The sequence below is a fragment of the Pimephales promelas genome, chromosome 8, assembly GCF_988280905.1.
Source record: "Pimephales promelas chromosome 8, fPimPro1.hap1.1, whole genome shotgun sequence".
NCBI classification, from domain to species: Eukaryota; Metazoa; Chordata; class Actinopteri; order Cypriniformes; family Leuciscidae; genus Pimephales; species Pimephales promelas.
Genome location: NC_142776.1, coordinates 38769487 through 38793891, shown reverse-complemented (window position 1 = coordinate 38793891; position 24405 = coordinate 38769487). Strand labels below are relative to the sequence as shown.

At 37.2% G+C, this 24405-nt stretch overlaps 1 protein-coding gene across 3 annotated transcripts in view; it reads right to left on the bottom strand.

Annotated features, from left to right (window-relative positions):
• arhgap9 (Rho GTPase activating protein 9) overlaps positions 1-24031 on the bottom strand; it is a 42950-nt gene extending 18919 nt beyond the window's left edge. For all 3 annotated transcript variants that reach the window (XM_089134536.1, XM_089134537.1, XM_089134538.1), the window contains exons 1-5: positions 23974-24031; positions 9572-10015; positions 8014-8312; positions 3225-3455; positions 2624-2698 (exon numbers count right to left, since the gene is read on the bottom strand). In XM_089134536.1, the coding sequence (XP_088990662.1) occupies positions 2624-2698; positions 3225-3455; positions 8014-8312; positions 9572-9941 (975 nt within the window). In that variant the 5' untranslated portion in view covers positions 9942-10015; positions 23974-24031. The remainder of the gene's footprint in view (positions 1-2623; positions 2699-3224; positions 3456-8013; positions 8313-9571; positions 10016-23973) is intronic.
• Positions 24032-24405: the final 374 nt, after the last annotated feature.

Below are 24405 nucleotides of genomic sequence, written 5' to 3'. Positions count from 1 at the left end.
CTCAGCACCTTTTGGACAAAAATGTCCTCATTGAAAACTGCCATTTTTTAATCCCCGGTTCAGTTAACTATAAAATTATGCAATCTTTGTTAAGAGGCTTTCATTCTGATGGCATTTTATTTTTTACTATTTTTTATCAGATGGTGCCATTTTTTTTTTTTAAGTTTGGCCTATAAAACAAATATCGCTTTATTCCTGTTTTCTGGTTCGGCATATTATAGAGCCAACTGGATAAATTATGCAACAATATTTGTGTGTGTGTGTTGGTATGGATGTCAGAGTGTGGTTAGTATGTGTGTTATAAAAAATATGTGTGTGTGTTTGTAATACTGAGAGAGAAAAACTGCAAACTCAAATCCAGTCACTGTGAGCTCCAGTGGGGTTTTGCTGCCACCCAATGGGGGAAATATGTTACTACGCCCAAACAAACTGTTACCGAAAGCTAATTTTTTGAGATATCATCCTCAAATTTGGAACACAACCTATTTAGATTTATGGCTTTGATTGTATTGCAGTTTTGAGTTCAACTTAATTTATTAAATACAGTATATATTTTATATAAAATATTTTTTATAAATAATTTTCATAAACTTATACCTATATAACTTTTTTTTGATTTACTTATTATTATTTTTTTACTTCAGCAATAATCTGCAAAGGGTATTCTTTAAAATGATACCAAACTTAAGTCTGTGCTCCAAAGCGTCACATTTTTATGTCATTTTTGTCCTCTTTTTACCTATGTGTAACTTTTTTTAATTGATTTAACTGTAAAATTGGACTGTATTTAACTGTATGACAGTTATACAGCATGTTACTGTATTTTAAAGTTGCATTGTGGGAAACATCCCCTTGGCGGCACTGAAATACAGTATTTTCCATTTACTGTAAATCGAAATACAGTAAACAAAAAGACAGCGAAACCTGACCAATCACAGAAAAGCTTATATTTCCCGCTTGGAGAAAGAAGAAAACGATAGTCTCACGCCCCACAGCAACATTAGGCATTAGTTCACAGTAGAGCCCGACCGATAAAGGATTTCGAAGGCCGATACCGATAGAAATATTTGTTTTAAAATCCGATATATCGGCCGATATTATTATTATTTCAGAAACGCACAACAAAATGTTGACAGATTTCCCTGACATTAGTTATTTGTAGTTATTTATGAATTTTAACTAAAATAATATGATAATGCATTTTAAAAAGAAACTTGTTTCTATTGTCACAACAGAACAGAGGAACATCAAAATATATTAAAGTTCTGATAAATAAAATAATAATTAGCCCCTACATTGCCTTATGGTTATAAGCTGCGTGATTCGTCCGTTTTTATTTTATTTTTGAAATATTAATTTATCGGCCATTATAACTGCTGATACCGATACTCCTGATTCTATGTAGTGGTCAGGAACACTGACTCTGATATAGAGGAGAACTGGAGCTTTTCATGATCAAACAGCAACACACACACACACACACACTAAAGACGGATGAACGTGGAGAGAAAACAAAACACAATTTGTTCTCTTTAATGCTCTAATATCTATAGGAAGTCCATTACTGATATTCAAACTCAGAGATTATAGAACACAGAGCATTAGAAAAAAAAACATTAGAAACTTCATCACACACACACACACACACGAGCCGCCGGTGCAAGAGAATCTGCTCATGTCAGGGATTAGAAAGGAAACACGGCCAAATGAAAAAGGGGATTAAACTCGCTGATGCTTATTTATTTTAAGTCTCTATGAACAGATTTGAGTGTTGAGTTTGTCGGACTGTAAACGGTTTACAGCGGAGAATCACAATTACAACTCAGTGTCCTGTTCCTAACACACACTTTATATATATATATATATATATTATATATATATATATATATATATATTAGGGCTGGATATTGACCAAAAATGTCACAATTCGATTCGATTTTGATTCCAATTTGATTCAATATGGATTATTTTGGATATCAGTTACAATAAATGGCAAATTTTCTCAAGGAAATCAAATCTCTGAACTAATGCTGTAAACTATGGGAGTCTAGTTGTAGCCTATAGACTTCATTAGCCTAATATGAAGCTAATAATGAACTGTTTTGTAGCCATACAAACACTTAAATTACACTTTTATTTAGTTTTATGATAAGAAGATTATATGACATAAACATTTAAATGGTGGCCGTCATAAAAACTTGCCAGATTTATTCAAATATGCATTAAATATTGAAGAACATTAAGATTATAATGTATATCCTGAAACGCCTCCAGTGTGGTCTTGAGTTTCTCCCGGGAACAAACGCATCACAATATTCCTCATTATAATAATTAATGCGCAGAATAAAGGGGCGGGGCCTGGTTGAGTTAGTTAGTTCAGAAGGAGGGGCTTTATAGAGACAGGAAGTAAACAGAGCGTTACTGACAGACTGGGAAGAGAGGAGCCGCAACAATGAAGAATATGAGGAAAATAATCAACATTCATGTTCTAGAAGAGCCTGAAACTGTAAAAGACCAAAAAGCAGATGTTTATCGCTTTCATATCATTACATAAAACCATAATCGCCTGAACCAACTGAACTTGTGTGGTTATAATGTATAATTTTTATGATTTCTGTCGTACCCTGTCCATAGAGCTGGTTCCTGAGTTCTGTAAGGGGAGCGAGAGGTGCCTGAGGTCATGATGAACCGCATTAACCTACAAACACAAGAGACACACACAGGAAGATGCATTAGAAGTGAGATATATAAAACTCTCATCCCTCTCTAAAGTCATTTCAAGTCAAAGACCCCAGGACTTTTGTCGCACTTGTCGCAAAAAAGTAATAGATTCGAGGAATTTTGTGTTTGAAATTTTAAAAAGTAACAAATCAGGTCAATTTGACCCCGTTAGAAATTAATGGTATGCGAGGAATGCTTCAGTACACATAGAAAAAACCCTAATTCAAACTAAATATGCTTAAACTTTACCAAAAATAAAGATGTAGGTTCATAACTGGCTTTATGACCCTCCGCTTCATATAGAGCTATAAGGCCATTCTAGAGTCATGAAATATCATGTTATATCATTATTTTTACACAAGAGGTCAGCTTACAATGGATGTCTGAGAGTGAAGTGTGCAATGGATGAAAAAATAATTATGTATATATGTGTGTGTATATATATATATATATATACATGTATGAATAAGCCGTGTGGTTCCGAGATCTGATTGGTCGCTCACCTTGTTCTGGTTGCCGCCGCTCTCGCGGGCTCGGCGGGGAGGTTTCCACGAGCGCTCCTTCGTTACGGTGTTGATGTAATAACAGCGTCCGGTCCCGGGGTCTCGGTACTGATCCCAGAGCTGGAGCGACTGGAGGGGCCGTTGCCCCGGCGACGGCTTCGGGGGCTCCGCCCACTGGCTTCTCCCCGCCTCCGACAGGGAACTCTGGGAACTGTAGGCCGATGATGAGAGCTGAGGAGAGGAGACATAAGAGGGATTACAAAGAAATATGACACATATTACACGTTTTATTTATGTCATTATAGAATTTATTTTAAATTTAAATATTAATATTTTAAAATATTTTATTTTTATACTCTGTTTTCATTTTAGTTTTAATAATTGTATGTACTTATGTCCTTTTTAGTGTATACATATGTATTTAAAAATTAGAAATTAAAAAACTGAAATATTTATTATGTTTATATTTATGTTATAAATATTTCAGATTTTCAATAACAAACAGTTTTAAAAATTAAAAGTAAAGAAATGTTTTCTTAGTTTTAATACTATATCTATACTCTTAATTTATTTACAAATTTCTAATTTTCAAATTTTCATTCATGTGAATTCATTTAATATTTTAATTTATTTTAGTTTTTTTTTTAATTACCAACAACGATTTTTAATAGTTAAAAGATTCAGGTTTCGTTATTTCAGTTTTACCTTTAAAGTAAAGATCTCAGAAAATAGAAAATATCTAAGTTGAAGTTTTCATCTACTACTTGATTTCAGCTTTATTTCAATTATACTGCAAACTATTTTACTTTTAGTTAACGATAACAACATTAGTTGCAAACACAACAAAGCATGGAGGAAGTTAAACCTTAATAACGTTTTGAAATGTGTTCAAAAACGAATTATTGCTGATCTTTTAGGTGAATGCAACCATGATTTCTAATGCATGTGTGTTTAATGTGTGTCTGTGAGACTAATTAGTGCATGTGCAAGATTATCCCCGCTTAAAAGTGTACGGAGGTGAACTTCAGAGTGCATGATGGGATACAATAGTGTGGTTATAGACGTACACTTCACGAAGTAAGAAAACAGCTTGAAGCCACAACCGTCAAGAGGAAGTGGCCTAAAACAGACGCACACGACTATATGAACAATACAGAGGAGCATAAACCATTAGAAGCCACCGAACAATAAATCAGGGCTAAATGTAAAAGGTCCGCTGATGTCATTCATGCACTTTAGTCCAGACGAGGTTTGAGTGCACTTAAAAGCTTTGAGCGATGGATTACGGCTAGTTTATGTGGAGATGGAGGGATGTTTTCTGAGGTGGGAACAGTGTCGATCTGGATTATATAACTCTTCTCTATGATGCCATATGGCACGCGGCGTGTGCGGGGCGAGAGACATGCCGTAGATGAACAGCAGGGGTCTCTCTCTCTGATATCAGACACGCTTGACTCCTGAACGACAGTGTATGAGTGTTCAGAACAGCATCTTTACGCTCAATAAAACATACTGCACTCATAAACATACTTAGACCCCTTGTGGAGAAAATCAAGCGTTGTTTATGTGTGTATGTGGTGTTTTAATACGCTTTAAGACAAACCATGTGTGAATTCATAAGTCAAATTTTTTGTGCTTAAAATTGCAGTGAACCAAAAACACGGTTTGAAATCGCTGGTGTTTCTGACATCACAAACGACCTTGTAACCAATCAGATCAACGTCTGAGTGAGTGAGTGGAGGCGGGGCTCATCTGCATATTCATAGAACCACGTATACTAAATGAGGTGAGTGTGTCGAGTTACATTCAAGATTTTTAAGGCAGATCTTTTCTTTCGAATTTGTATTCGAACGTCGAAAACGTGAAACATTTCTTGACTCGTCACATGAATCGCGTAAAGATATTTTCAATTCAAAACAGCCGAATTTGAGGGACAAAAGTAGAGAAGTTTGCTTTACTGTTTAGTACTGTCAGTGGTTTAACATTTCTATCTATAAACTAGGGCTGTGCAAAAATTAATTGCGATTAATCGCATCCAAAATAAAAGTCTGTGTTTACATAATATATTTGTGTGTGCTGTATATAATTATTTTGTGTATATAAATACACACACATGCATGTATATATTTAAGAAAATGTGTTATTCATATATAAAATATTTATATTTATATATTATAGATTATGTATTTATATATATATATATACAGAATTTAAGTGCAAATAATTCTTAAATATATACATGCATGCATAGGTATTTATATATACAAAATTATTAAACATATTATGTAAACACAGACTTTTATTTTGGATGCGATTAATCGCAATTAATTTTTGCACAGCCCTACTATAAACAGTTGTCAGATAGTAAATGTTTAGCCAATTACAATCTACCTCACATTTTTTTAACATTAAAAATGTGCATGTGATTAGTAAAGCCCCGCCTCCTTCAATTTGATTGGCCATCTCAATTATTTTGAGAGACATATAAATAAATCCGATTTGTTTCAGTCTTATCGAGCCGCTATTTATCTTAAATCTATATTTTAACCACGTTCATACTATAACTAAATAAATTAGATTTTCACAATGAACTGCTGATTCTAAGCCACCTGAATAAATGGATTTTGAAAATATGATTATTTAATTTGATGCAAATAGTAAATAACTTTTTTTTTCATTTATGTATAACTAACACATATGCATTATTAGTTTATGTTCCAAGTGTATGACCATAACAGATGGGAATTTTATATGCCATTCAAATGCATTAATTTTAAATTTAGGCCTGAATATTTTACTTGTAGCGTCGGTGAATTTCAATGTGTTCGTTTCGTGCTGCAGGAAACAGCTGGCGGTTGAAATGAAGCCTTGAACTTTTTCCACGAGGGCACGTTTGCTCTCGCTGAGTGTGTGTGTGTGTGTGTGTGTGTGTGTGTGTGTGTGTGTGTGTCACACCCTGGAAACAAGCATATGCACAACAGACGGCAGTGAGAATCAATAGAGTTAAACAAACTGGTGCATGATGAGACATGGAGAGATTTAAAGAGACAGCCGCTCATCAATTTCATACCAGATAAAATACTTTTTGTCAGATGTTTAGATTATAAAGTGTGTCAATCTTTCAGTGTCCAAATACTTCATGAGGCATAAACTGTTTTATGATAGAAATGCTGATTGACAGTAATATTCAGACGTCTAAATATAAACTCAAACGTCTCATTAAATGATTTGAGTAGCTCCATATATTATTAATTATTAAGACACTATTGACTAATTTCATAGGAATTTTGGGAGACAAATGTGATACTTAAAATACTTTTCATGTTAAAGTCTGCAAAGTTTCAAAGCTCGAAGTGCAAGACAAAGTAAAAAGAAAGAACTGATTCTGAGCTAATTGTGGACAGCCTTACTTTTACAAACCTATGAACTAATGTGACTCATTTGCATAATGCCAGCCTGTGATTTTGATTGGCTGAGCAGCGTCTCTTAGCTCCGCCCTCAAACACTAGTGTATCCGAGACTGTAAGAGTTCGGTTTGTGTTGTTCATGTCGAGGAGACGCTGTTTTCTGAGACTGAGACTGTGAAACCAGTGTGTCAAGAGCTGAGAGTCAGATATGATAATGAGGGTTTGGTTTCTGACCAATCAGAGCAGAGCAGCTCTCCGAGAGGCGGAGCTTAGAGAGACTGAATCTTCGATCGAAGCGTTACAGACACTGAGAGAAAAGCTGAAGCTGCAGTGGAGTGAATGTGTGTGTGTGTGTGTGTGTGTGTGAGAGAGAGAGTGAGTGTGTGTGTGTGTGAGTGTTTTTTTGTTTGTTTGTTTGTGAGTGTGTGTTTTTTTTGTTTGTTTGTTTGTGAGTGTGTGTGTGTGTGTTTGTTTGTGAGTGTGTTTGTATGTGAGTGAGTGAGTGTGTGTGTGTGTTTGTTTTTTTGTTTGTGTGTGTGTGTGTGTGTGTGTGTGTGTGTGTGTGTTTGTGTGAGTGTTTCATTGTTATTCGTTCATTGTTAGTTCAGGTCTATTAAAATAATATTAACAGTTACAACTTTCGATTTAAATAATGTGTCAGTAAACGTTGAAATTAATAATAACTACTATTTATAAACGCTGTAGAAGTATTTATTATTGTTAGTTCATCTTAACTAATGTAGTAAGTAAAACTTTATTTATATATTTACAAAGTGCTTTACAGAAGAGCAATTCACAGAAAAAACATACACAGGAATAAGATAATAAATTGAAATACAATAAAAATATGCATGTGAGCATTTACAGAAAAGAATGTAACTAATGTTAACAAATGAAAGCTTATTGTAAAGTGTTTTTCTACTTCAAAATTTCATATTTAATATACAATTAATTGTTGTTTCTTTGTAATTATTAATAAAATATAGTAGAAATTTCTGTGATAAAATAATCCTACAGTATAGAATTTACTGTGAAACAATTTTAACTCAGAAATTGCAAGTAAAGTTCACAAATAATTACAAAGAAATAAGTAACATTGTGGAAATATGATAATAGTATATTACAACTTTGTGTGTGTGTGTGTGTGTGTGTAGCATACATGTATTAGTGTATTTGACGAGAACGGAGTATCTTGTGACCCGAATGCGTCTGTAATCCCTGATTATTGAGCTTAAAATAAATAAATATACAGTGAAACACTCCGAGTAATATAAAGCGCAAGAACTAATTAGAATAATAATGAAAGATTACAAGCGCCAGATTTGCATTTACACACCGATTGTCCTGGTCAGCTGTTCCGTGTGTGTGTGTGTGTGTGTTACCTGTACGTGTCCCTGTGTGTGTCTGCGTGCGGCGACGCTCATGTCCCACTGGCTGTAGGATCTGCTCGGGCTGCTGAGAGAGAGTGTGTGTGTGTGTGTGTCCTGGTAGGGGTTCTGGGGGAGGTTGCTGGAGCTCTGGCTGCGTCCGATGGGAGCCGCACACACACCCGGGACCGTCAGCTGACCCAAGGGCGAGGAGGCAGGGAATGATGGGAAATGTCCTCTCACTGGGACTCGGCCACTCAAGGCACTGCTACAGTTCAGATCCTCCATGGAGCGACAGAACTGCTTATCAGGCACTGAGAGGAACGACACACACACACAAATAACCTTAAAACGATATTATATTTAGTTAGTAAATATCTGCACACTGATATTTATTTTTAAATCATTAAATATATTTTATAAATATAACATTTTATATAAAATCAGTGTTGGATGTAACTAATTACTAAGTAATTAGTTACTGTAATTTAATTACTTTTCCCTTGAAAATGTAAAGTAAGGGATTACTCTTCATTTATCTGTAATTTAATAACAGTTTCTTCTGATGTAATACTGTGTATAGATCAATCCAAACTCACAGCGATTCGTATGCATTTTATGAGGCGTCTTAATATTACGACCGCACTCGTACAAATTCGTGTAAAATATGTATGAAAAAAGTGTGAAATGTCATGAGATCAGACATAAAACAATAGTGGGTTTAACATCAAAATGTATTGTCTGATGCTAAAAAGTATGTTTTTATAATGTAACCCTCTCCACCTTGGTCAGTTTAAGGAATTTTATAGTATTTATGTGAAAGAATTAAAACAGATTCATGTCTATCCTTGTATTATTCAGCTGGTTGAGATTGATATGGGATTTTGAAAGTAATTAGTAATTTAAAAGTAATTAAATAATTTTTAGAGAGAGTAATTATTACAGTAATCTAATTACACTGTTGAAGAGGTAATTAGTAACTAGTAATTAATTACTTTTTTAGAGTAACTTACCCAACACTGTATAATATATATATATATATATATATATATATAAAGAAGTTTCACTTCTATGTCTTGATCTCCATATACTCCATTTGCCTGGGAATCGAACCCATGACATTGGCGTTGCAAGCGCCAGCGCTCTAGACTACCGTTACAGGAAAGCATCTACATTTCCATATTTATTTTGTCAGAGCATAGACGAACATTTTATATTTAGTTAGTTAATTAGAAATTAATACTATAATTCAACAGGAATTAATTAAATCGATAATGTTACAGAAGATTATATTTCAAACAAATGCTGTTGTTTTTTAGAACTTTTTATTCATCAAAGAAACGTTAAAAATAAAATACATCACAGTTTCGACTAAAATATTAAGCAGCACAACTGATAATAATCATAACTGTGTCTTGATCATCAGATCCTGATATTAGAGTAATGATGCTGAAAATCACAGGAATAAATTACACTTTACTATATATTCACATAGACAACAGATGATTTAAATTCTGATAGTAATTCCCAATTTTTACTGTATTTTTGATCAAATAAATACGTAGAGCCGTACCTGAGCAGTGCGTTTGCATGCAGGGCGTGAGGGACCCTCGTGGAATCATCTTGAGAGCGTCTGATTGGCTGCAAGACATCGAGGGGCGGAACGAGCTGACGGGAAGCTCAATGACGTACGTCGCCGGCACGTAAACGGGTTTGACCTTCGCGCCCACGCCGATCCGCCGGGCCTGCCACCAGTCGGCGTTCGTCTTCTTCAGGAGCAGGAATCGGTCGCCCTCGTGGATCGAGACCAGACGCCCGTCGGCGCCGCGGTACGAGTAATCATACTGGGCTTCCAGAATCACAGTGTCACCCAGCCTCGACCCGGGACCCGACCCGCTCGCAGGCGCCATGATGGTTCCCCGGCGCCAGCTGCCCGACAGCATGACTGTCCTCAGGGGGATCGTTGCACACACACACCACTGGAGCGAGACGAGAGGACGGTGGTGAGTGTCATTATCTGGAACGGAAAAACACCCAATACATGTTTATATATTGCCAATAACAGCACGCTTATATACTGGAAATAATCACATAATACGTTTATTTGGCGGATGCTTTATTAGGGATGCTCTGATATGAACATTTTGCCCGATACCGATACTTCTTTAAATTTGAAAACCGATATATCGGCCGATAAATCTAAATCCAGATTTTTATGCGATTTCTTAGAGCCTGATTACAAAAACAAAAGGCATTTAAAGCCGTGTCTCAAACACACAATTATGTTTTTATTATAATTTTATGTAGCCAACATGACAACTTGACAGACTTTACTGTATTTTCCTTTTTTTAAGTAATTCTAATAATATTTCAAGAAATTTAAAATCATCATGTTGAACAGTGCACATCTGAAGTGTCTCAGCTGAAGGAAATAATACATTATTTATCTGCTTTAATATATCAGACAAATCTTTATCGGATAACATTAAAAATTAACATTTATCGGCCGATACCGATATGTATTTATAAAAAGTTACTAAAGTTACTTATAAAATGGCAATAATCACATGATACGTTTATGATTACTTATTTGGCGGGTGCTTTTATTAGAGATGCACCGATATGAAACTTTTGGCCGATAACGATAATTCTTTATATTCTAATGCCGATAACCGATACATAGCGAGATAAATCTAAATCCAATTTTTTTATAATTTTTGAGAGCCTTATTACCAAAACAAAAATCTCACCATTTAATCCATGTCCCAAACAGACAATTATAATTTTATAATTTATAATTTTATAACTCGTTATAATTTTATGTAGCCTATATTGCTCTCAACTTAATAATTACACATATAACTATTGGAGATTCGCCGATATGAAAATTTTGCCCGATAACCGATAATTATTTACATTTGAAAGCCGATAACCGATATATATACAGTTTTAATATATCAGACAAATCTTTATCGGATTACGTTAAAAAATAACATTTATCGGCCGATACCGATATGGTGGCCGATATGTTTTGTGCATTCCTATTTTTAACACTTTTTAAATACTGGCGCAATTTCACTTCCTTCCTGCTTACAAAACTTCTACTTCATTAAATAGAGTCTGAAAGAGTGCAAAAATAATAATAATCCTAAAATAAGTGAAAAAATAGAGTGCGCTGTCACTAAAGTTAATTATAAAATGGCAATAATCACATGATACGTTTATGATTACTTATTTGGCGGGTGCTTTTATTAGAGATGCACCGATATGAAAATTTTGGCCGATAACGATAATTCTTTATATTCAAATGCCGATAACCGATACATAGCGAGATAAATCTAAATCCAATTTTTTTATAATTTTTGAGAGCCTTATTACAAAAACAAAAGTCTCACCATTTAATCCATGTCCCAAACAGACAATTATAATGTTCTCGTAATAATTTTATGTAGCCTATATTGCTCTCAACTTAATAATTACTCATATAAATATTGGAGATTCGCCGATATAAAATTTTTGCCCGATAACCGATAATTTTTTACATTTGAAAGCCGATAACCGATATATATATATATATATATATACAACTTTAATATATCAGACAAATCTTTATCGGATAACATTAAAAAATAACATTTATCGGCCGATACCGATATGGTGGCCGATATGTTTTGTGCATTCCTATTTTTAACACTTTTTAAATACTGGCGCAATTTCACTTCCTTCCTGCAAACAAAACTTCTACTTCATTAAATAGAGTCTGAAAGAGTGCAAAAATAATAATAATCCTAAAATAAGTGAAAAAATAGAGTGCGCTGTCACTAAAGTTACTTATATAATGGCAATAATCACATGACGTTTATGATTACTTATTTGGCGGGTGCTTTTATTAGAGATGCACCGATATGAAACTTTTGGCCGATAACGATAATTCTTTATATTCAAATGCCGATAACCGATACATAGCGAGATAAATCTAAATCCAATTTTTTTATAATTTTTGAGAGCCTTATTACAAAAACAAAAGTCTCACCATTTAATCCATGTCCCAAACAGACAATTATAATGTTCTCGTAATAATTTTATGTAGCCTATATTGCTCTCAACTTAATAATTACTCATATAAATATTGGAGATTCGCCGATATAAAATTTTTGCCCGATAACCGATAATTTTTTACATTTGAAAGCCGATAACCGATATATATATATATATATATATATACAACTTTAATATATCAGACAAATCTTTATCGGATAACATTAAAAAATAACATTTATCGGCCGATACCGATATGGTGGCCGATATGTTTTGTGCATTCCTATTTTTAACACTTTTTAAATACTGGCGCAATTTCACTTCCTTCCTGCAAACAAAACTTCTACTTCATTAAATAGAGTCTGAAAGAGTGCAAAAATAATAATAATCCTAAAATAAGTGAAAAAATAGAGTGCGCTGTCACTAAAGTTACTTATATAATGGCAATAATCACATGACGTTTATGATTACTTATTTGGCGGGTGCTTTTATTAGAGATGCACCGATATGAAACTTTTGGCCGATAACGATAATTCTTTATATTCAAATGCCGATAACCGATACATAGCGAGATAAATCTAAATCCAATTTTTTTATAATTTTTGAGAGCCTTATTACAAAAACAAAAGTCTCACCATTTAATCCATGTCCCAAACAGACAATTATAATGTTCTTGTAATAATTTTATGTAGCCTATATTGCTCTCAACTTAATAATTACTCATATAAATATTGGAGATTCACCGATATGAAAATTTTGGCCGATAACCGATAATTATTTACATTTGAAAGCCGATAACCGATATATATACAGTTTTAATATATCAGACAAATCTTTATCGGATTACGTTAAAAAATAACATTTATCGGCCGATACCGATATGGTGGCCGATATGTTTTGTGCATTCCTATTTTTAACACTTTTTAAATACTGGCGCAATTTCACTTCCTTCCTGCTTACAAAACTTCTACTTCATTAAATAGAGTCTGAAAGAGTGCAAAAATAATAATAATCCTAAAATAAGTGAAAAAATAGAGTGCGCTGTCACTAAAGTTACTTATAAAATGGCAATAATCACATGATACGTTTATGATTACTTATTTGGCGGGTGCTTCTGCTAAAGTTTTGAAAAGATTTGATTCCAGTGTTACAAAGGTCCTATAATCTGTAATCAGCAAGTATGTATTATTATTATTATTATTATCAGCTTCACCTCAGAACTTCTCAGTCAGTTTCTGTCGAGTGTTCAAACATGACATCACTTCCTTCAGTTTGCAGCACTGACTCTCAACTGTGATATCTGTGGCCTGTGAACTGATCCTCCAGTGAACTTCTCTAGAATAAGACAGTGTGTGTGTGTGTGTGTGTGTGTGAGAGAGATAAACAACACAGAAAGGCTTTTAACACACGTTACACTGGAGGATGATGATGAAATCGTCAGTCTCTGTGTCTCAGAGGAACTGCAGATGGTCATCAGGTTAAAGTGCACCGCAGGACACCACCAGAAAGCAGAACCCCGTGTGTGTGTGTGTGTGTGTGTGTGTGTGTGCAGGTTTACTGATAATCCACATATATTTAACCATGATGCTAAATGAGCTTTAATTCAACATGGGTTTTAAAAGTCTAGTGAAAATACTTCTATTATGGATTTCCTTTCATTTCATATAATTGTTTTTATTACAAATGTCACCGTCACCGTGAGTTGCACTGAAAAAATAGGTTGGAAATGTCTCTGTATTTCATTTATTTTGATGATGACCAATGACACTCATTTACTGACATCTGATTGGTTTCGGTGTTTTATTTCCCGGTTAAATCAGGTTTTTAGTGCATGTTCTGGTGAATCTCGCACACACACACATTACACTGCCATGCGACTGCGAAAGTAAATGTCATTGTGCAGAAAACAGGAAACCACATGTGTGTTATCATCACCAACGTCCAACAGACTCAGAGACGTGGAAAATAACCAGAAAATCTCCTTTTCCTTCATTATCAGATGCTTGAGAGCACACACACACACACACACACACACACACCAGCCTTCAGACACTCCATAGTCTGACACTGAAGGGCTGTGCAAACACACACACACACACTGACGGACAAAAACAGACGTACCCACGTGGACAGAAATAGACATGCACACAAAAACAGACACACACACGGACAAAAACCAACGCGCACACACACACAGAAACGGCCAAAACAGATGTTCACACACACACACACACTCCTCTGTTGAATATGCGTGATTTGTGTGCCATAAATGTAAGTAATTCAGCAAAGTTGACGAGTGGCTACTGCGTAATGCAACTACACACAACATGCACTAGTGGAGCATTTCATATTATTTCACAAGTGAATCAAATAATCAGATCGAGTTCAGTAATAGTTCAGTAGTAGTTCAGTAGTAGTCCAGTAGTAGTTCAGTAGTAGTAGTCCAGTAATAGTTCAGTAGTAGTTCAGTAGTAGTAGTTCAGTAGTAGTCCAGTAATAGTTCAGTAGTAATTCAGTAGTAATTCAGGAATAGTTCAGTAGTAGTCCAGTAATAGTTCAGTAGTAATTCAGTAGTAATTCAGGAATAGTTCAGTAGTAGTTCAGTAATAGTCCAGTAGTAGTTCAGTAATAGTTCGGTGGTAGTTCAGCAGTTCAGTAGTAGTTCAGTAATAGTTTAGTAGTGTGGTTCAGTAGTAGTTCAGTAGTAGTAGTCCAGTAATAGTTCAGTAGTAGTTCAGTAGTAATTCAGGAATAGTTCAATTGTAGTTCAGTAGTAGTTCAGTAATAGTTCAGTAGTGTGGTTCAGTAGTAGTCCAGTAGTAGTTCAGTAGTAGTAGTTCAGTAATAGTTCGGTAGTAGTTCAGTAGTAGTCCAGTAATAGTTCAGTAGTAGTTCAGTAGTAATTCAGGAATAGTTCAGTAGTAGATTAGTAGTAGTTCAGTAGTAGTCCAGTAGTAGTTTAGTAATAGTTCAGTAGTTCAGTAATAGTTCAGTAGTAGTTCAGTAGTAGTTCAGTAATAGTTCAGCAGTTCAGTAGTAGTTCAGTAATAGTCCAGTAGTGTGGTTCAGTAGTAGTTCAGTAGTTCAGTAGTAGTTCAGTAGTGTGGTTCAGTAGTTCAGTAGTAGTTCAGCAGTCCAGTAGTAGTTTAGTAATAGTTCGGTAGTAGTTCAGTAGTAATTCAGGAATAGTTCAGTAGTACATCAGCAGTTCAGTAGTAGTTCAGTAGTAGTTCAGTAATAGTCCAGTAGTAGTTTAGTAATAGTTCAGTAGTTCAGTAATAGTTCAGTAGTAGTTCAGTAGTAGTTCAGTAATAGTTCAGCAGTTCAGTAGTAGTTCAGTAGTGTGGTTCAGTAGTTCAGTAGTAGTTCAGTAATAGTTCAGCAGTTCAGTAGTAGTTCAGTAATAGTCCAGTAGTGTGGTTCAGTAGTAGTTCAGTAGTAGTTCAGTAGTGTGGTTCAGTAGTTCAGTAGTAGTTCAGCAGTCCAGTAGTAGTTTAGTAATAGTTCGGTAGTTCAGTAATAGTTCAGTAGTTCAGTAGTAGTTCAGTAATAGTTCAGCAGTTCAGTAGTAGTTCAGTAATAGTTCAGTAGTTCAGTAGTGTGGTTCAGTAGTAGTTCAGTAGTGTGGTTCAGTAGTCCAGTAGTAGTTCAGTAATAGTTCAGTAGTAGTTCAGTAGTAGTTCAGTAATAGTTCAGTAGTAGTTCAGTAATAGTTCAGTAGTAGTTCAGTAGTTCAGTAGTAGTTCAGTAGTGTGGTTCCGTAGTAGTTCAGTAGTGTGGTTCAGTAGTTCAGCAGTCCAGTAGTAGTTCAGTAATAGTTCAGTAGTAGTTCAGTAGTAGTTCAGTAGTTCAGTAGTAGTTCAGTAATAGTTCAGTAGTAGCCATGCGTATCTGGCGTGCTGTCCAAGGAGAGGCTCTGAGTTCAGTATTTTGGCCTGAATATTTGGGATGTTGAAAACTGTCGAGGAACAAATACAGTCGAGTGTGTGTGTGTGTGTGTGTGTGTGTGTGTGTAGGCCTCCACTCATGGATTGATTGGGTAGACATGTTGATCACTGATTGTTGACAGCTGGTTGTAATGACGTGATGATTGTGTTGTTAACAAAACATAATTTAACATTTGCGTATGAGTGTGTTGAGATGAGTTCTCTCTCTCTCTCTCTCCATCGGAGGTCAGTGTGTGACCTTCACTCTCGGCACAGATGGAGCTCACAGCAGATCCCAGCCTCTCTGGAGAAAATCACTTCTTTCTGACAATGTGTGTGTGTGCACGTCTGTTTTTGTCCACTTCTGTGTGAGTGTGTGTGTTTGTGTGTGTGTGCATCTGTTTTTGTCCGTTTCTCTGTGTGTGTGTGTGTGTGTCAGCGTCTGTTTTTGTCTGTTTCTGTGTGTGCACCTGTTTTTGTCAGTTTGTGTGAGTGTGTGTGTGTGAGAGAGAGTGTATGCGTGTATTTTTTTGTCCGTTTCTGTGTGTGAGAGAGAGAGTGTGTGAGTGTGTGTGTGTTTTTGTCCGTGTCCGTGAAAGATTGTGTGTGTGTGTGCGTGTGTTAGAGTGAGTGTTTGTGTGACAGTGTTGGTGTGTGTGAGAGAGAGCGAGAGTGTGTGTGTTAGAGTGAATGTGTGCGTTTGTGTGTTAGAGTGAATGTGTGCGTGTGTGTGTGTTAGAGTGTGTGTGTTAGAGTGAATGTGTGTGTGTTGTGGAGTTTGGCATTGATCTCCACTATTGCCCTGTTGCCGTGTTGCTCCTGATCTGTTTCTAGTGTCTGATTCCACCAATAGAATTCCGGCTGCATTCTTTCGGTGGCTCTGATTGGTCAGTCGAGGAAGATGATGTTGCTTGATGTGATGCAAAGATTGGGACATTTGTACACTCACTTTCACCGGCTTCATAATGAGAGGGTTTTCTTTGGTGCTCGTCTTCGATGAAGTGATCTCAAATCAGATGGACATTTACGCGCACACACACACACACACACACACACACACACACACACACACACACACACGCGTAACTATAAACAGAAGGGAACATTGTGTCGGTCGCTCGCTGTACAGTGATTCATTATCATCCATTTGACTGGTGGACCGATTGATTAACCTCATTTACAGGCACAAAGTGTACGACTGGATTGCGTGTGTGTGTGTGTGTGAACTCTCCTGTTGTTCAGTGTGCAATTTGTACACACTACACACACTACAGTACACACTACATCTGACTTGTCAATCACTTGTGTTGTGTAGACGAGTTCTGCACGCATCAACGGATAAATCACTCAGGCGACACTGATCAACTCCTCTGTTGTGTGTGTGTGTGTGTGTGTGTGTGTTTGAGGTATGAAGTTGTGGTGCTATAGTGTCATTTACCTCATAAATACATACATGTTTTCCCGACAACCACAAATACAGAAACACACACACACACACACTGTGTCAGAAACCATGTCTAATAATATCAGGCATCAGATGCGGTAAACTGAAGGTTAAACATCCGAGAAAATTCAGCTTTGATCACAGGAATAAATTACACTTTACTGTATGTTCACATAGAAAACAGATGATTTGAATCATAATAATATTTCAAATTTTTTACTGTATTTTGGATCAAATAAAAGAAGCCTTGGTGAGCAGAAGAGACTTTCAAAAACATCTTACAGACCCCAAACTTTTGTGAATGTAGCTCATCTGTAGTATGTGTAGTTTTTGTAAGGACGTTGACATTGATATGTATATCAGCCCTTTATGGATATCAAACATCATAATCATCACATAAAGCACCTCTGAGAGTCACAGGCGTCATTAATGGAGAACGAAGGGCGAATAACATGCAAATACATTACGTCAACCGTGCCAATCGAGACAGTGGAAAAGTGACAGAATTTGCATAGTAAAGATTCTCACATCACTGCAGTGAAACAGTGTTTAATGAGTCACGTTTAACCCTGGGTCGAAGCCACTGGTTAACCCTGGGTCGAAGCCACTGGTTAACTCTAGGGTTAAAGCCACAGGTTAACTCTAGGGTTAAAGCCACTGGTTAACTCTGGGTTAAAGCCACTGGTTAACTCTGGGATAAAGCAACTGGTTAACTCTGGGATAAAGCAACTGGTTAACTCTGGGATAAAGCCACTGGTTAACTCTGGGTTAAAGCCACTGGTTAACTCTGGGATAAAGCCACTGGTTAACTCTGGGTTAAAGCAACTGGTTAACTCTGGGTTAAAGCAACTGGTTAACTCTGGGTTAAAGCCACTGGTTAACTCTGGGATAAAGCCACTGGTTAACTCTGGGATAAACCACTGGTTAACTCTGGGTTAAAGCAACGGGTTAACTCTGGGTTAAAGCAACTGGTTAACTCTGGGATAAAGCCACTGGTTAACTCTGGGATAAAGCCACTGTTTAACTCTGGGTTAAAGCCACTGGTTAACTCTGGGATAAAGCAACTGGTTAACTCTGGGATAAAGCCAATGGTTAACTCTGGGTTAAAGCCACTGGTTAACTCTGGGTTAAAGCAACTGGTTAACTCTGGGATAAAGCAACTGGTTAACTCTGGGATAAAGCCACTGGTTAACTCTGGGTTAAAGCCACTGGTTAACTCTGGGATAAAGCAACTGGTTAACTATGGGATAAAGCCACTGGTTAACTCTGGGTTAAAGCCACTGGTTAACTCTGGGATAAAGCCACTGGTTAACTCTGGGTTAAAGCAACTGGTTAACTCTGGGATAAAGCAACTGGTTAACTCTGGGATAAAGCCACTGGTTAACTCTGGGTTAAAGCAACTGGTTAACTCTGGGTTAAAGCCACTGGTTAACTCTGGGTTAAAGCCACTGGTTAACTCTAGGGTTAAAGCCACAGGTTAACTCTAGGGTTAAAGCCACTGGTTAACTCTGGGTTAAAGCCACTGGTTAACTCTGGGATAAAGCAACTGGTTAACTCTGGGATAAAGCAACTGGTTAACTCTGGGATAAAGCCACTGGTTAACTCTGGGTTAAAGCCACTGGTTAACTCTGGGATAAAGCCACTGGTTAACTCTGGGTTAAAGCAACTGGTTAACTCTGGGTTAAAGCAACTGGTTAACTCTGGGTTAAAGCCACTGGTTAACTCTGGGATAAAGCCACTGGTTAACTCTGGGATAAACCACTGGTTAACTCTGGGTTAAAGCAACGGGTTAACTCTGGGTTAAAGCAACTGGTTAACTCTGGGATAAAGCCACTGGTTAACTCTGGGATAAAGCCACTGTTTAACTCTGGGTTAAAGCCACTGGTTAACTCTGGGATAAAGCAACTGGTTAACTCTGGGATAAAGCCAATGGTTAACTCTGGGTTAAAGCCACTGGTTAACTCTGGGTTAAAGCAACTGGTTAACTCTGGGATAAAGCAACTGGTTAACTCTGGGATAAAGCCACTGGTTAACTCTGGGTTAAAGCCACTGGTTAACTCTGGGATAAAGCAACTGGTTAACTATGGGATAAAGCCACTGGTTAACTCTGGGTTAAAGCCACTGGTTAACTCTGGGATAAAGCCACTGGTTAACTCTGGGTTAAAGCAACTGGTTAACTCTGGGATAAAGCAACTGGTTAACTCTGGGATAAAGCCACTGGTTAACTCTGGGTTAAAGCAACTGGTTAACTCTGGGTTAAAGCAACTGGTTAACTCTGGGTTAAAGCCACTGGTTAACTCTGGGATAAAGCAACTGGTTAACTCTGGGTTAAAGCAACTGGTTAACTCTGGGTTAAAGCCACTGGTTAACTGTTGACTGTTGACTAAAACTATTGTTACGTGAAATTAACCTGAAATATAATAGTCAGATGAAAAAACTAACACCAAAAACAAATCAAAACTAAATAAAAGTGTGAAAAAACAAATAGTGACTGATAAAGCTATTTTAATGGCTGATATTGCAGTGTGTGTGTGTGTGTGTGTGTGTGTGTGTGTGTGTGTGCTGACGTCGAGCTTTAGCTGATAAGCTGCTGAAAACAGAAGCTTCATCAGATACGATGTGTGTTAATTTGGCTTTGGCTTCGGGTTAAATCTGACGAAACTGCCTTCTGTGTGGAAGGAAAAGAAAAAACATAATAGCGATTTTTAATCTCACAGTTCTGACTTTGTTCCTAGCAATTCCAAGAGTGTGTGTGTGAGAGTGTGTGTGTGAGAGTGTGTGTGTTTGAATCAATGTATAAGTCAGTGTGTTTGTTTGTGTGTGTGTGTGTCAGAGAGAGAGAGTGTGAGAGTGCATGTCAGTGTGTGTGTGTGTGTGTACATGTTTTTCAATCCCGGTGGGGACTAAAACTTGAATGCACACACACATGGGGACTCACTGTGTGTGTGTGTGTGTGTGTGTGTGTGTGATGGGTAGGTTTAGGGGTCATGTGTGTGTGTGTGTGTGTGTGTGTGTGTGTGTGATGGGTAGGTTTAGGGGTCATGTTAGTGTGTGTGTGTGTGTGTGTGTGTGTGTGTGTGTGTGTGTGTGTGTGTGATGGGTAGGTTTAGGGGTCATGTTAGTGTGTGTGTGTGTGTGTGTGTGGTCCTGCAGGAAGAGCCCATGGCTGTGAGATTTTTCCATCATGGTCTTTTGAACACAAGCGCTCTCACACACACACACACACACACACACACACACATCGACCACAGGGAGAGACACACTCGTCCTGAACGCTTCACTGCAGAACTCTAGGGTTCTAGACTCAATTTAAACACCCATTGATGCCAGAAAGGCTCTAAACTGCATTCGTTTCTAGTGATAAAGTATGTTCGTGAGATTCATAAATTGTAATCAAAAGAAAACATTATGCACTTTAAAACCTTTGTTTGACCTACTTCATGCCATATTTATTTACTTTCCCATGCATTTTTATCAATGCAAGCAATGACCGTAAAATACACCCAAACCTCAACAATGCGCTGTAATATTTACATAATATTTCGATGCGGTCAATACTTCAGCATCTGCATGTGTTTTCATCCTGTTCCTGCAAGCACTAATACTGAGAGATCCGGCTGTGCATTAATGGATCATAATCTTACTCTTTAAAGTATGGTTTTATCACCTGTTCATCTCACACTCATTTCTGTCGTGATTTTATGAGCTTTGTAGAGTTTCAGCTTTATGAGCTTTAAATCCAGTGTAATGAAGTTTACAAAAGTAGGTCGGCAGTCGAACTGAAGTTTCGAGTTTAGTGGGTAGAAATGTAGTTTTCCTCTTCCTGTTTATACAGGAGCTGTTGAACAGAAGCAGGCGAGTCATGTGTGAGTCATTAGCGATTCATATGTGAGTCATGTGTGAGTCATATGCGATTCATATGCGAGTCATATGCGATTCATGTGCAAGTCATATGTGAGTCATGAGCGATTCATGTGCGATTCATATGCAAGTCATATGCGATTCATATGCAAGTCATGTGCAAGTCATATGTGAGTCATGAGCGATTCATGTGTGTGTCATGTGCGATTCATATGCGATTCATGTGCAAGTCATATGTGAGTCATGAGCGATTCATGCGCGAGTCATGTGCGATTCATTGCCGAGTCATATGCGATTCATGTGCGAGTCATGTGTGATTCATATGCATTTCTCGTGTGAGTCATATGCGATTCATATGCGATTCATGTGCAAGTCATATGTGAGTCATGAGAGATTCATGTGCGAGTCATGTGCAAGTCATATGCGATTCATGTGCGAGTCATGTGCGATTCATATGCGATTCATAGCCGAGTCATATGCGATTCATGTGTGAGTCATGAGCGATTCATGTGCGAGTCATGTGTGAGTCATTAGCGATTCATATGCCAGTCATGTGCGATGCATATGCAATTCATGTGTGAGTCATGTGCGATTCATATGCGAGTCATGTGTGATTCATGTGCGAGTCATGTGTGAGTGATGTGCGAGTCATGTGCGATTCATTTGCGAGTCATGTGCGATTCATATGCGATTCATATGCAAGTAATATGGAATTCATATGTGATTCATATGCGAGTCATATGCGAGTCATGTGCGATTCATGTGCGAGTCATATGCGATTCATATGCGATTCATAAGCGATTCATATGCGATTCATATGTGATTCATATGCGAGTCATATGCGTGAGTGAATCTTTACGCACTTAAAATCACAGGCCATAAAAAATATTCATAAGTATACCATATGAAACAGATCAGCACGTTCTAGTTTCTTAAATGTCACGAAAGAAAGATATTATTATTAAGATGTATTTGCCTGGGTGTGTGTGAGCATGAGTGTGTGTGTGTATTTGTCTGAGTGTGTGCCTTAGAGAGAGAGAGAGTGTGTGTGCGAGTATGTGTGTGTGTGTTTGTTTGTGTGAGAGAGAGTGTTTGTGTGTTTGTGTGTGTGTGTCTGTGCATGTGTGTGTGTGTGTTCGAGTCTGTGTGTGTTTGACGAATGTGTGTATGTGAGTGTGTTTGTGAGAGTGTGTGTGTGTGTCTAAGTTCAGGCACTTCAATCCCAAGTTCTGACCGGTTCTGGTTGCGTGAGCGCCTCGAGAGCGAGCGGATGCAGGACACACTCACTCTGAAACTCGCGCTGAGGAAGCGCTGCACAGATAATCTGCTTCATTCATGGGATTTCCAGAAAGAAATGCATTTCAGCAGCAGAATTATGACGGCATGACTTTCTGTAAAGCGCTTTTGCTTTGTTCTGCAATCGTGCAAAAGATTGTTACGCAATTCCTACGGTTACCGCACTACTCGCTCGGCCAGTCTTATATAAACACACACACACACACACACCGGTCGTGCCGGAACCAGATCGGCCCAAACACTCAGAACTCAGAAATATCTCCATCGTTTCTCCAAGACGACAGGAAATCATCATCTTCACTTCCTGTTTTATCAATGATGTCTTAAACTGTGTGTGTGTGAGCGTGAGAGTGTGTATGTGTGTGTGCTAGATTCATATATTATTTCTCTTAAGTCTCAGCACATGAGAAACACTGGTCATGTTATCAATCTGTGAGTTATGGATCGACTGGTTCTGGCCCGAGGCGGTTCTCACTCGTGTGTGTGTGTGTGTGTGTCAGATAATCTCTCGCACCGGCTGAGTGTGTGTCTCTCAGATGTGAAGTGACAGCGAGAGCGAGTCTCACACACAGAAGCGACAGAACAAGCACAATTTACAATCACTGTTACCAAATATAACCCTAACACTGTATTACACGTTACTATAGTGATAACAGTAACTCATGCATAATTACAATTAACTAACCCAAACTCGTGTAGTTAATTAATATGTACTTATTATTATGAGTATGTAACTACATCACCTTAAAATAAAGGGTTAAAATGTCTGTAATTATACATTTAAATACTGAGTAATTTTTACTAGTGTTAGGATTAGCGTTTGGTTGAGGGTTAGTTGCATGTAATTATGCTTAATTTACAGTTATTACTATAGTAACTACATGTAACAATGACACAAAAATAAAGTGTTACCAAATGATGTGCAATAATCTAAGATTCAACCCCTGCAAAACCAATTGTGCATCTGAACATCGGCACAAACCTCAGACGTGTGTGTGTAAAATGTTAGATATCATCAAAATAAAAGCACATTGTTATGAAACACGTTTCATCCACTCGCACTGCAAATGCCGCACTAAATACTGTACATTACTGAACAATAAACTACCGAATCACCTCATTTAGATCCTGTATTTCTATTTAAATTATATGCACACTTCACAAAAACATTTCTAAACACTGCAAAATGTTACATCACCGAGCGATTAAGTAAATAATAGCTAAATGTTTTGTTTTTCTTTACACGGGACATGCAAATGTGTGTTTTGGTCTATTTATTTGTTCACATGTCAATCAAAAAGTGTTGTACAAGTAATATTCTTGCTCATGCGGTTCAATATTTATTCTCTAAAATAGATATTATTGTGAAAGTGTGTGTTTGTGAGATGTAATAGTGTGCTCGTGGCTTACCGGTGACTGCAGGTGCGTCCGCGCGCGCGTTACTCCAGGTGTCAGTGAACCGGACGGCGCTCGACTCGCTCGAGACTCGAGCTCTCACGAGCAGGGCGGGGCTTTGTGGTATCCGTCACGTGACTGGGAAGAGCCAACCAGAGAGAAGCTCCGTTATTTGCATCTTCTTTGATTTTTTTTTTTATTTGCTTCCTGTTCTATTTTTATTTTCTGACGCTTTGACAATATTGTACATCATGACAGTTAGCCTGAAAAATGTCTCGTTGTCCTATGTTTTTCGTTTTGTTTTTTGTTTTTGTTTCATACAACATGGCAATGTGGAAAAAATATTGATGTGTAGATTTGGCTGTATATGTTGAGACCAGAAATGTACAAATGTTCGACCAGACAGTATGAAAGCACGTTGAAAATATATTTCATTTAACCTAACCC